Source organism: Tyto alba, unplaced genomic scaffold (assembly GCF_018691265.1).
Source record: "Tyto alba isolate M040663 unplaced genomic scaffold, T.alba_DEE_v4.0 Super-Scaffold_20000042, whole genome shotgun sequence".
In the NCBI taxonomy this organism is placed as follows: domain Eukaryota; kingdom Metazoa; phylum Chordata; class Aves; order Strigiformes; family Tytonidae; genus Tyto; species Tyto alba.
In genome coordinates, this window is record NW_024881293.1 from 6,253,828 (window position 1) to 6,266,366 (window position 12,539).

Here is a 12,539-nt window from a genome sequence, read left to right on the forward strand (position 1 = left end):
AGCTCATGCACACAGAGCACCACAGCTCTATGCGTATGTATCTTGATGAAGACTAATTGCTTGTTCTCCCTCTTGGAACCTGACCTCTGCTTCATTCCCTGCTAGTCCAGTCAGCAAAGCCACGTAAAGAGATTTAACTGAAATGCACTGCGCTTGAGAGATTTTCCATGTTCCCTTGAATGAAGTCATCGCTCCAGCAGAGTCCCAGGGGAACTCAGAGTTCACAAATGGATTTACCCCTCCCTCAGAACACTTAACCAAAGGGAGCATATGCACATATTCACAGGGAATGTCTGTCATTAGCTTTCAAATCTGGTTATGTTTCCATTTCATGGCTTACGACATTTTTGAGAGAGAGCATTAGGAAGAAAACAACAGCCACTTAGAGTCCTCCTGTTAAGAAATATTGATCTACACAAGTGCCTGCCAGATATAGACTCCTTAGCAATTCCTACTCAGGGGTTGGTTCATGAACAGCTATTTCTCAGGGCTCTCTGAAACTCCCTCTTACTGTGCCCACAGAGTGTGTGTGTGTGTGTGTGTGTTTAAAGTCCACTAACACCCTCTGTTATGAGCCTGTGCAGCCAATTCACCTCCTGCCAGATCCATGGTCCTCAAAGGCTCCTGCCAGGCACCAAACATGCTTTAAGTGCCAGCCACGTACTGCTGCCACTGCAATACTGAACTCCAAGCCAAGACTGACCACCGTCCAGAGCAGAGAGAACTGAAATCTTATTTTAGCACAGGACTGAAAACAACTTTGATGAGGATGAAACCAAACTCACTTGAAACTGGGCTTTAAAATTAAATCTCCAGTGTTCAGGTTACAGCACTAATGCTACAGCAAGGTTTATTTGTTTTCCTTTCAAAGGCAGAACTTAGTAAACGTCCAGAGCAGTAAAGTGCTAATTCTGAGAAATTAAGATGTCAGAAGAATGAAAGACATGTGGGTACTCACCTGCAGGAGGGTCTGCAGGGGCAGGTCAGCAATCCATGAAGAGGAGAAGGAAAAGAAAAAACAAATTAGTTGAGATTTCTGCAAGCCTTGAATTTGGAGTCATTCCCAGAAAAATGGTCTGGAAAATCAGAGCTCACATTAACTAAAGATGCCTCCTTCCTGAAGGCTCAGACTTGTTTGATAATAAGTCCTATTATCTCACCAGTTCATGGTGGTTACTCCCAATTACAGCAGGTGAGAAGGCACGCACACTGGGTTACCATAGCTCAGCTGAAAACAACAGCTTGCTTGACATGGGCAGCTCTATTGCTTGGGTCCCCATGGACCTTCCCAAAGTTACACTGCTCAAGGCTGTAGCCATGTCATGTCACAGGAGCCAAGCAAGACTCATCCGAACTGCAGTTTGGAGCAGACTTGCACGAAAGAAGTTCACTGCAGCACACTCCTCTCTCAACAGCAGTACAGAGTCCTGCTCTCTCTCCCCCCATGACCCATTAACATCACTTCAGTGCAGTGTGAGCTCCCTACAAAGGAAGAAAAGGCCCTGCAGCAAGTCCTGTCTGTGGGTACCAAAGGAGTGCATCCACTCATACGTCTGCTGGATGACTGAACAGGAACCCTGGACATCTGGTTGGGCTGGGCAGCCAGGAACGCTGCCGGCTCACCATGGGGCAAAGCAACCAGAGGCAGGGAGAAGGGTCAGAAGGTACATGCTAATACTGCAGGATGTAGAGATCATGGGGCTTGTCAGATAAAATCCAGCTTGCTCAGCCAGAGGAAGGATGCGAGACTGGAGGAGAGAAGAAAAGAGAAGAAAGGGTGGGAGAGAAGTGCTCTAACCTCTCCCCAAAAGCGGCTCTGCTATGCAGTCAAGTTGTTTTCACTGGGGATTACAAACAACTACATCCACTCCTCTGTCTCTGAGCCATTTAAAGAACATGAACCTTTAAATCTCTCCACATCCTCAGTAGCAAAGAAGGCTTGCTCAAAGGGAGAGCAGGTCAGTGACAGAGCTGGGAAAACGACTCAGGTACCCTGACCCACGGGGTCCCGTCTGTGTCCCTCTCCCTTGTGCACTTGGATGTGTCAGTAGCTGAATACTCTGCATTTGGTCAGGACTACCTACCACATAGACGTCCCAGCATCCACAAGGTTATTACTCTCATCTCAACAACTTCTGCTGCTACTGCTCCAGGCTGTGAAGGACTGACCCAGCGAGGCCCCTCATCAGATGGCAGTTGCCTCTGTGATCCAGACAATTACACTGATGGAGAGAAGTGCTGCCTGCACCAAGCTGCAGCCCCAGGACTCACCCTCTGCTGTATCAGTGCATGCTTGTGCTCCATCTCCCTCTTCTCCACTGCAGAATCAATCACCAGCTGGTCCAGCTAAAGGCAGGGAGAAGAACACCAGGTATAAAAGTCAGTGAGGAGGTTTATGAGCCACTGTCCAGCTCAGCTTCCCTGCTTTGGGATTACATCAGCCTCAGCTAACATCCTAAGTCCCCACAAGAGAGAAAAGGGATGTGTTTGGGTGTGCACTGAAAGTAACCACAGCTCTTGGCTGTCACCATGTAGTGCAGCATGGCTCATCCAACATCCAACAAGCGCGACACTCTGACCGCTCCCCGATTACCAAGTGTGGTAGCTGAACGGGAAAGAGGATGTCCTTTCGGGGTGAAGGGTTGCAAACAGGCAGACTGAATCAACCATATTCCCTGTCCTCTCACCTCTGTGGCTAGTTTCTTCATGTAGGGATCCAGTTCATGGAGAAGACTATAGCCCTGCTGGAAAAAGGTGTACTGGGCATGCATGAAGGACAGCATCTGGGGAGGGAAACAACAACAGGGTCAGACCAGATTCTGGGGTAAAGTGAGTGTGAAAAGTCCTTTTCCCTTATTACGTACAAACAAGTCTCTTCAAGGTCTAACCCTTTCCCTTCCCAAAGCGATCGATCCATTAGATGCCTCTCCCTCTTCTCCTTTCTTCCTCTCACAAATCCTTCCACACTGGCAGGTAACCCCTGTTGTGTGCACAATGCAGTAGAAGCAGTGTCCTTCACCCCTGAAAGTCCTCTCCAGTTCTGGCCTACGGAGTATCCTGCTGGTCCTTCATTCCCCCTCTTGTTAGCATACCTGCAGCCCCCAGAGCAGTCCCAGACAGTATCTCCAGGGCAGACCAAGGAGTCAGTATGTCGACCCATGCAACCTGAAATGGAGAGGGCTGCCTTTCATTGAGTCACTGAGAGCAGCCACAGAGAACACAAAGAGCCCTTACCGCATCCAGGATTTCAAACTTCTTCTTGGCCTGCAGGACATTGATCTGTGAAGGAATCAAGATAAGACTCTCAGCATCAGCAGCATGAAGCAGTCTGGCATGGAGATCCAAGTATGAACGACCTGCTGCAACACCCCCAGCAGCAAGCCACAAACTATTCAAGAACAGATCCATAAAGAGAATTTCTGAAAAGGCAGTTCTGGTGAGTTCCAGGTAGAATAAAAAGGGAAATAGCATAGATGCATTTTCTGACCTGGGCTGCTACTGATGAAGGGCACTGCTAGATGTCTGTACATAAGCTGACAACAAACAGTGACCCCAGAGTGCAATTTGGTATCACATGAAGGAGATGCTTAATCTATCAGGTCACTGCTTTGATTTCTCTTAGCAGGCTGAGAGGTACCAGTGTAGCATTACAGTTTTTTTCAGTAATCATAACGAAGCCAGCCAGGAAACTGTGGTACCTGTGGGGGGGCTTACGTTTTCAGCGTGCACACCTTTTGCACATCCATTTTTCTTGGAGAAAAGTGCATGGCTGACTGCCCCAGAGACCATCGCATGCCTTCCACACAAAAGCAGCAGTAGATCAGGATTTTCTGTGCCAGCCCTGATGCGTTTGGGCTCCCTGGGTGGAAGAAAAGGCCCTTCCAGCACAATCAGGCTTACACCTCCTCCCTGGACAGGAAAGAACCACAGTACCTCTTGCAACAGCAAGATAGCATTGCTTCAGAAATGCACCCTGCTGCTGCAGAAGAATCAGGTTAGAGCATTTACTGTGAGGAGGGGAGAACCTGGCCATTCCTTGAGTCCTCCAGAAGGCGCTTGGCAGAGTGGTCGTAGAAGCTCATCTTTGACACCTCACAGTTGACTGCCTGCATCTTTGACCAGGGAAGTCCCACCCAAAATCCCTACCATAAAACCTCAGGCACAATACAACAAGGTGCTATGTCCTGACTCTTTCTCTCTCCAGTATTGTCCTATGCCACTGGGAAAATGAGTGCTAACTCCTACTCCATGCAATTACACAGCTACAGCATGCCTTGGAGTGAAAAGCAATCTTTACCCTGAAAGGAAGAACAGGAAGACTGGAGTAACCAGGACTATGAGGTATGTAGGAAGAACAAGAAAGGCAGTATTCATTTCTGATGTTCATCACTCTACCAGTAAGACTACAACCATCAGCATCTCTTGGAAATGAAGATAAAACTGTTCCAAATCTCCTTTAACTGGCGACAAAGGCAAACACTGTGAGACCTAGTATGTTTCTCTGATACTGGGCCACGGATCTGGAAGTGAAAAATATCCATGAGATTTAAAAATAATAAAAAATAAATAAGAGGCTGAGAACTGACCCAGGAGAATATAATTTCAAAAGTAAAAAATGGATGGCACATAGTACATAATAGCTTGCCCACAGACCCCATGAGCTACACTGGGAAGTCTTACAAGTGCTGCAATTAGCACCAAAGAAACTGTCAAATGTAGCAGAAGGTTTCGTGGGGCTTCAGCTGTCAGTGTCACGAATAACGTGCTACCATGACAGAAAATAGGTTCCAGTGTGTTAATAACTCAGTTATAAAAGCAACACTGGTTTCTTTAGAAGCACTATGCTTGCAGTAACTGAACTTAAAACTAGGTAGAAGTTACCAAAGGGCAGCTTGCCAGTGCCTGCCACAGTTCTGCTTGGAACAGAGGCATGCCACAGTCAGCCTCCTGCTTCTGTACTGGGCAACCTGGTCAGCAGCTCCAGCAACACAGGAGGGGAGACAAAGTAGTTCAGACAAATCCCCAGCCTACCAGATCCCTCCTTTCCACACCCAGGCTACTATGTTTAGGGGAAAAACAAACAAATAACCAAAAAAACCCTGGAACTAGTAACGCTGCTTTCTACCAACAGTTTCACTCCACAGCAGTAACTCCTCCTGGCCATTTATAGCCACAAACCATCCACTTTGATAAAGGAAATGTGCTACGTTGCAGTGAAAACTCTTGCCCTAAACTGTGCTTTACTGGGTCCTGGCCCTTTTGGCTCTCTTCAAGGTGTGTGGGTAACCCTTCAAGTCTGACCATGGCAACTTCAGAACTGTCGACAAAGCCAAAGGCGGTGAAGAGTTCTGCAAGATGCCAAAAGTGCAACAGATTCACAGAACAGGATCTGTCTCTCTGGAGGCTGGAGAAGAAATGGAGGATGCTCTTTGGAAGATCTTCTGCAGCATTTACATGAGGACCAACTAGGGCTTTTCTGCCAGTACAGTGGCCTCCACAGCTGATTCCACCATGGCAAATTCTGGGACTTGATTTTTGCTGTGAGCCAAGTTGTCCCTTTGCCCAGGTATCTGAGTTGGGCTTTGTGGTGGGAGAGCTTAACTTACTGCAATTAGGACATAGTTTTAATTCATTAAGAGGGGGTGCCCTTCAGTTGTGTGGACATTCAGGGTCAGGAAAAGATCTACTTGCAGATATGAAAGAATAAAGTGATAACACTCCTCACTATATCTTTAATTAAATACCAATGGATGCCTGGACAAGTTCATGACTATGCACTTCAAAATTGATGGGTTTAGATTGGTACCTTGCAGTGAACCAACAGGGAAACCTTCCCCAATATCAGCACATTAAAGGAAATCTTCCTCTTCGTCAGTGGGAGAAATGGAGGGAGCTTACTATAGTGTGACCTTGACAGCAAATACAGTTGCATTCATGTCTAAGCCCTAGATGAAAAAATGGCAGTCCTTAAGGAGGATCAATAACATGCATGATTTATACTTTAAGGGGAAAGCATTGCCTTTCTACCCACAGCTGCCAGAGTATGTGACATCAGAGACTACCCCACGATCAGACAGAACATGCTGGCAGATGGTCCTAGTTCAGTGCTGCAGGGGTAACAGCTAGTGGAGCCACACATGGATCAATATTCACACTGAATTTGTCTGCTTAATACACCCAGAGTCTGGAAGGACAGACTTGACATGAAGCCTATGAATGATTCAAAGAAAAAGCTTTGTCCATTCTGGGTGCAGTGAGTGAGCGCTCCTGCAGGAAATCTCCTACTGGGAAGAGAAGTTCAGTGTATTTAATTTCTCTTACTGAAAAAAATATTAAGATTTCCCTCCTCAGGTACACTGAGGTACATTTTATGAGGAGGTACCCTCCTCGGATACATTTTAAGGAAGGAGAACATGTCATAGACATGAAGAGTCATGCCAATGCCATGCAAAGGAATAACCATAGGTAAGCACATATTTCCACACAGACTAAGAGCATCATACAGATTGAAAGGGACCTCCAGAAGTTATCTGCCCAATTGCCTAGGCAAAGCAAGACTGACTTCAAAATTAGATGAAGTTGCTCAAAGCCTGGTTCCAGCGACTATGAATCTCTTTGAGTCCCTGTTCCAGTGCTGTATAACTCTGAAAACTTTCTTGCCTTATATTCAACTGGAATTTCCACTGTTGGAACATATGCAGGCATGAACTGTGCACATACATATATGTACATCCATCCATCATATGCATATTTATACATGCACACACATCCATCTGGAGTTTCAAGCATGAACACAAGTACGCACACATGGATGCTCACATGTGCACACAGATCCAGACATTTGCCCTTAAGGATATGTTCTACATGTAGAAGCAGACAATGATTTGCAGAGAACACCTGACAGCATTGTATCCAGTCCCTCACTTCCAGTAGTTTCATGACACTGTTTTGCCAGACTCTATGAAGAGTTATGAAGATCAAAGCAACTAAAGATTTGGGGAAGAGCCTCCCCTCTCTTATACCGCTTATATCTGTGACCATTTCAAGCAGGTGTGATCAGCTACAGAACTCACAGCCCCACCAGTGAAGGTCCTCTCATCCCAGCACAGCCTATTCTTTCAGATAGACAGGCTGGATTATGCCAAAAGGCAGCTCAAAGAACCCTGGGACCCACTGCACTACAGAGCTTTTCTAAGCCATACATGGGTATACAGCAGTACAACTACACCAGTGCCTGAACTAGAGAAACCTTAGTGGTTTCATGCTCCGTAACACCAGTCCTAAGGACTCCCTGCCTCAGGGGGCAGAGGGCAAAATGTACAAGGGATTAGTAATCCAGTAGCCTTTTGAACCTAGTTCTAAGACCCTACTTGCCCTCTCTCATCCCTCAAATTAATTCCCTACAGTAGATTATTTAGAAATTTGCCTGGGATGTCTTGTTCTGTATTGGGAAATCCAGTCAGAGCTGGGGGCACAGACACCAACCTGCAATACATAGTCTAGGGCCAGATGCCGGAAACATTTTCTGGTTATGGTCAAGGTGCCTGTCGCCTCCTCCACTTCATGAGGCTTGTGCCGAGGTGCCTGGGCATTCTTCACCAGAGAAATCTCCATGTCCTCTCGCACCTTGTCAAACTGCTTCTTGGTTTCCTTGAACTTCCGGACATCGCTGGAACCCAAAGAAGATGAGATGGTGAGAAACATATGTTACAGAGTAGCCAGAACATCTCTGATATCAGCAGAGTATGCAGAGGTTCATCCAGGTACACTGTGATCACTCAGAGATCCCGATCCAGATGCCATTGGGATACTAACCCATCCCACCAAGCACCACCATGTCCAGCTGGACTGACTCCAGATTAACTCCAGAGAGTCTTTCTTTAGAGGCAGTTGGTAAGGAAAGATACTGGACCTTACATACTGCCTTCAAAACCTTCAGGAAATTCTCCAAGGACAGCATCCAGAAAGCCAGGCCAGATGGCATCTAGCCCTAAAGATAGTCCACAATTGTCCTCAGAATAAGTGGTGAGCAGAACATTTCAGAACATACCTGTGAAATCACATGCTTCATATTTCACTTTGTGAAAAGAGTAAAACCAGCTACTTTTCAAATTTGGGACAGGGCATTCAACTAGGGCACCCAGACCATTCATGTGCATCTCTAGCTGATTCTGTCTTGCCTGATTGTAAAATCCAGACATTTGACTATTTTCTTTCCCTTGTATAATAGGCACATTTATTAACATTTGCATTGGGAAATACACGATCCAAAATATGAACATTCAAAGTTTTATTTATGCCTGGAGACCTCACATGGGATCAAGGGTCTGCTTTGCAGGGGCAGGGCAGAAGCTATAAAGACATGACAGGCAGATTTTTTGGAGTTTGTTTGGTTAGTTTTTTAATTAAATAGCAGGTACCATTTAGGCAGGACTTGATTTGAGTGGCATGACCACAAAGACAACAGCAATTCCTGAAGATCAGCTCTTAAAAGTGACCCTTGGTTCATCAGGAGTCGAAAGCAGCAATGCTAATTTACAGCAGTTGTAATATAACACTTATTTTCTGTCCAGGGGAGATGTTTACCTCAATTATAAATTGTTATGAAGTAGTTAAAAACTGTTAGTAAGTAAGTAGCATTCACTTATTCTTTGCCCTAGGGAAGACGAAGAGCCTCAGTTGAACATGACAGACAGTAAATGCTGAACTCTGCCCTGTGGCAAACCATGTGAAGCTGCAGATACTTATGGATGGATCAGCCTCTGGCCAAGGCTATCTACCATGGGCAGGTATAGTAAGAATAAATGAACAGAGATGATCAGATCACTGTTCTGGTGGTTGTTGCTTCTTCACATTGCCTTCACTACTCAGGGCTGCTGAGTTACAGGGCCATCTAGCTCCATTCACAGGCAAATAACAGGGTCACTTTTTGCATTTTTGGGTCACTTGCAGCAAAGGGCTCTGAGGATTTTACACAGCCTTTGATTCATCTTAGGAGAGAGCGGATTCCTTATCTGTGCATATCCCCAGTGGAAAGGAGCAGGAGCTTGGAGGCATGTGATACTGCTGGAAATTCTCAGCTAGCTTTAAGCGAGGCTGCAGCAGCACAACTGTAATCACAAGAGTTAGTTAATAAAACCCTCTTCCTCAGCAAGGCCTGTGGCTTGGTAACGTGCTATGGCAGTCACAGAGCATTTGGCTACTGACAGCACGGGCAAGGCAAGCTGACCTCCCCTGTGTGTGCCACTTAAATGAATAAGGCAACGACTTTCACAGCTTGGGACAGGAAGGGCAGGTTAGAGGGTAACTGTTGCCCTCTCAGATGTGTATGAATCACCTTGCAAGGGCACAGTTCCCATCGTTTCTTTGTTCCCATCATCAGTTTAGGATTTATTTTCCAACCAAAAGCAGAAGCAATGCAAATATCAAAGCACCAGGGCCTGCAAGTGCAGAGATTGAGCAATAGAAGTGCAAAGCAGAGTAAGTTGCAAAGATGCTGAAAGGATGACAGACCCAAAATGAAGGTGAAATTCCCCCTTCGAATGCCAGCCTTAAACAGATTAAATGTGAGATCATCAGAGAAATGATTAGAGAGAAAGTGGGGGTAGGGTGAATGCTAGGCAAGAAGATAGGGATGAGGAACGGGGGTCAGCTAGGGACCCCCTCCCTCCATCAAACCACACAGATGCTGAGCGATTCACAGCCAATTACCAGTTCCCATAGCAACCAGCTCCTGCTTAGCTGAAAGCCTCTGTTGCCTCTCTGACCTATATTCAGCTGATGTGGGATCCTGTGCTGTGCTAGGTACCTGCCCTGGGGAAAAGAGACACTAGGAGGCAACATGCTCATGCAGCAATGGCAGGGACAGCCTGCCGAGAGACTTGATCGAAGGTACAGACCGTCTTCATCCAATTAACTTCCTGGGCCCAGCTCTGCTGCACATGGGGAGCTAAGAACACAATGATTCAGCAGGTCCCCAAAGTCATTTGCCTGCAAAGTTCTTTCCTTCTGCGAGCATGCACTGGTTTACACCACTAAGGAAACTCCACATTGAACATAAGATCACATAAGATGCAGAGCTGGCCCTGCTCTACAAGGTTCTGAACCCTGGGATGTGTTTGACCCAGAGGATCAGCTCTGCAGATGAACGTTACCAGACTTTGGGATGATGCTCTGATCTGGAAGTATGCCTCATGTCCAGCTTTAACTATGAGCTGGGAACAGGATGAAGACATCTGGCTGACAGAGCAACTAAATGATAGCATAGCAAGACGACAGCAACAGCCACCACACAGGCTAGATCCTTTCCTCTGCCCTTCAGTGTCCCTTCTGTTCTAAGCTTCAGTAGTTGTGCAGGGGTTGCAGTTCTGTTTCCAGTGCACACAGGGCAGGTGCAATGGAAGTTCAAGAAACTGAAGACCAACCTGACAAAACAAGTACTCACTCTTTCACAAAATTGTGCAGCTGCTGCCGGACTGACCTCTGAGCCTGGTCAAACAGGATCTGAAAGAAAAGAGAGGGAAAATAATATCAAATATTTTTGCAACATGGAAACACTGAAGAGTCAGAAAAATCTATGAACACTCTCTAGGAGCTTCAGCATGAGGGACTCAGCATTGCTGAAGGCTTAGTGGTGTCCATTACTTGATGGCTGTCACAGTGGATAATAGCTTTATTCTGTAGCTGCAGCACTCCCTTACAAGTGCAGAATTCCTGCACTGCAGGCTCCACAGCCTGTGCCAGGGCTCTGAGTCTCAGAGAGCCCTATGCTAGCAACACGCTTTCTTAATAGGAGCATTTGTAGGAGCAGTTGCCTTCACAGTTCCCATTTGGAGCTCTCTCCTGAGTCTCGAATGTCTCATTTTGCCAGAGGAGGGCACTGTCACCTCAACACTACACCACTTGGAGAAGGAGACCAGAACAATCACTGAAGGTACATCACAGCCAGCCACACGCTGGAGAACATGGATGAGAGGTCCAGGCATACGGTATAGAGACTTAGTTCCTACAAGTCTTTTAAATTCTACTCTCCTATCACTCACAAAAAAATGGTCTCAAGCCCATTACTCTACACAGTCTGCTCATCTCATTTCCAGCCCTCCCCATCTTCTTTTAAAAGATGTTCTCCCCATGCCCTCTGCTAGATGACTAACCGTGGTGTCTGCTCAGCACCCTTCCCATCCCTCTCTGACAGACATGACTACAAATAACTCCATAATTCAGACATGCATTGGGATGACGCAGCATTTTGGCTAATTGGGACCAAATGGGCAGAGGCTCCCAAGACCACATAGCAACTGCAGCAGGAATAACACATCATCCCAGGGTTACAGGAAAAAGCCATTGGCCACACTGCACCTAGCAAGAGTCGCCCACAAAGAATGGGCAGGGACTACATTTCATTCCACCATCAGGAACACAAGGCCTGGGCACTGGCCCAAAACTTAATGATGCCCCAAAACATCACAGAGCTGGGGTCTGGCATCACTACAGCTGTTTGGCATGAGTAACCCTGGCTCACTTGCTCCAATTTAACAGTGTCCTGAGCAGCCAAGCTAACCTAGAGAGGTCCTGGAACACACAATTGTAACCATGTCTGTCTTCCTGAGGATGCAGTCACAAGGAGCAGCATTTCCCAATCCAGCATTTGGCCTTGTTTCCTCTCCTGGAATGACCAAAGCCCTTTCAGCAGAGGCTGCCTGAGCCCACAGAGCATGAGGGATTGTTCTCAACCAGGGAATGTGAGGCTGACAGAGGACTTTCTCAAGGCACCTTCTCTCAGCAAGCAGACTGTATGAAGCCCTTCAGATTAAAACAAACAGCTTTTTCCAGTTTGCCTTTTTTCTCCTCCTCTTTGTGGCAAGCTTGGATTTTCAGTGGGAAGTGTTTTGGCCAGCTTCCTTTGACAACCCACCCACCACCTCTCCTTTTCTGGCCACCTTCTTCACTTCACTGGGCAGTTCAGGTAAGAACCCCAAAGTGGTAAGCACCTCTGGGTCTCCTGGCTTCTTCCAAGAGGCAGGAACAGTCACCTTAGACCATTTACAGTGCAGAAGAGCTGGAATTGCCTAAAGCAGCAGCTTTTTGTGAGGAGGTGGTGGGTTAACCTTGTCTGGCTGCCAGGTGCCCACCAAGCCACACTCTCTCACTACCCCTCCTCAGCAAGATAGGGGGAGAAAGTAAGATTAAAAAGCTCATAGGTTGAGATAAATACAGGGAGATCACTCACCAGTTACCATCACAGGAAAAACAGACTTGACTTGGGAAAGATTGATAATTAATTAATTTCCAATTAAAAATGGAGGATAGTGACATACAAGAACAAAACTAAAACCACCTCCCTGCACTGGAAAAGGATCAGAACTCCCAGCCTGAGCATTACTCTGACCACGACACTAAAGACCTTGGCAGGCGCTGCAGAGATCTGACATGTCACACACACTCTGAGGTGGTCACAGGCTTCAACCTCCTCATGCCCCATAGTAATCTACTAGCAAACCCACTCTGGTTCATTCCTGACCCTTCCTTCCAGTGCCAAC

General features: G+C 46.6%; 1 protein-coding gene across 6 annotated transcripts in view; it reads right to left on the bottom strand.

Annotated features, from left to right (window-relative positions):
• The window catches only part of ACAP3 (ArfGAP with coiled-coil, ankyrin repeat and PH domains 3), a 101,102-nt gene that overhangs the window by 30,983 nt on the left and 57,580 nt on the right, over nt 1-12,539 (bottom strand). For 5 of the 6 annotated variants that reach the window (XM_033007505.2, XM_033007509.2, XM_033007510.2 and 2 more), the window contains exons 5-10: nt 10,445-10,503; nt 7,486-7,669; nt 3,235-3,279; nt 2,688-2,783; nt 2,272-2,346; nt 959-970 (exon numbers count right to left, since the gene is read on the bottom strand). In XM_033007505.2, coding sequence (XP_032863396.2) covers nt 959-970; nt 2,272-2,346; nt 2,688-2,783; nt 3,235-3,279; nt 7,486-7,669; nt 10,445-10,503 — 471 coding nt within the window. The remainder of the gene's footprint in view (nt 1-958; nt 971-2,271; nt 2,347-2,687; nt 2,784-3,234; nt 3,280-7,485; nt 7,670-10,444; nt 10,504-12,539) is intronic. The other variant, XM_033007506.2, reaches the window with a different exon arrangement.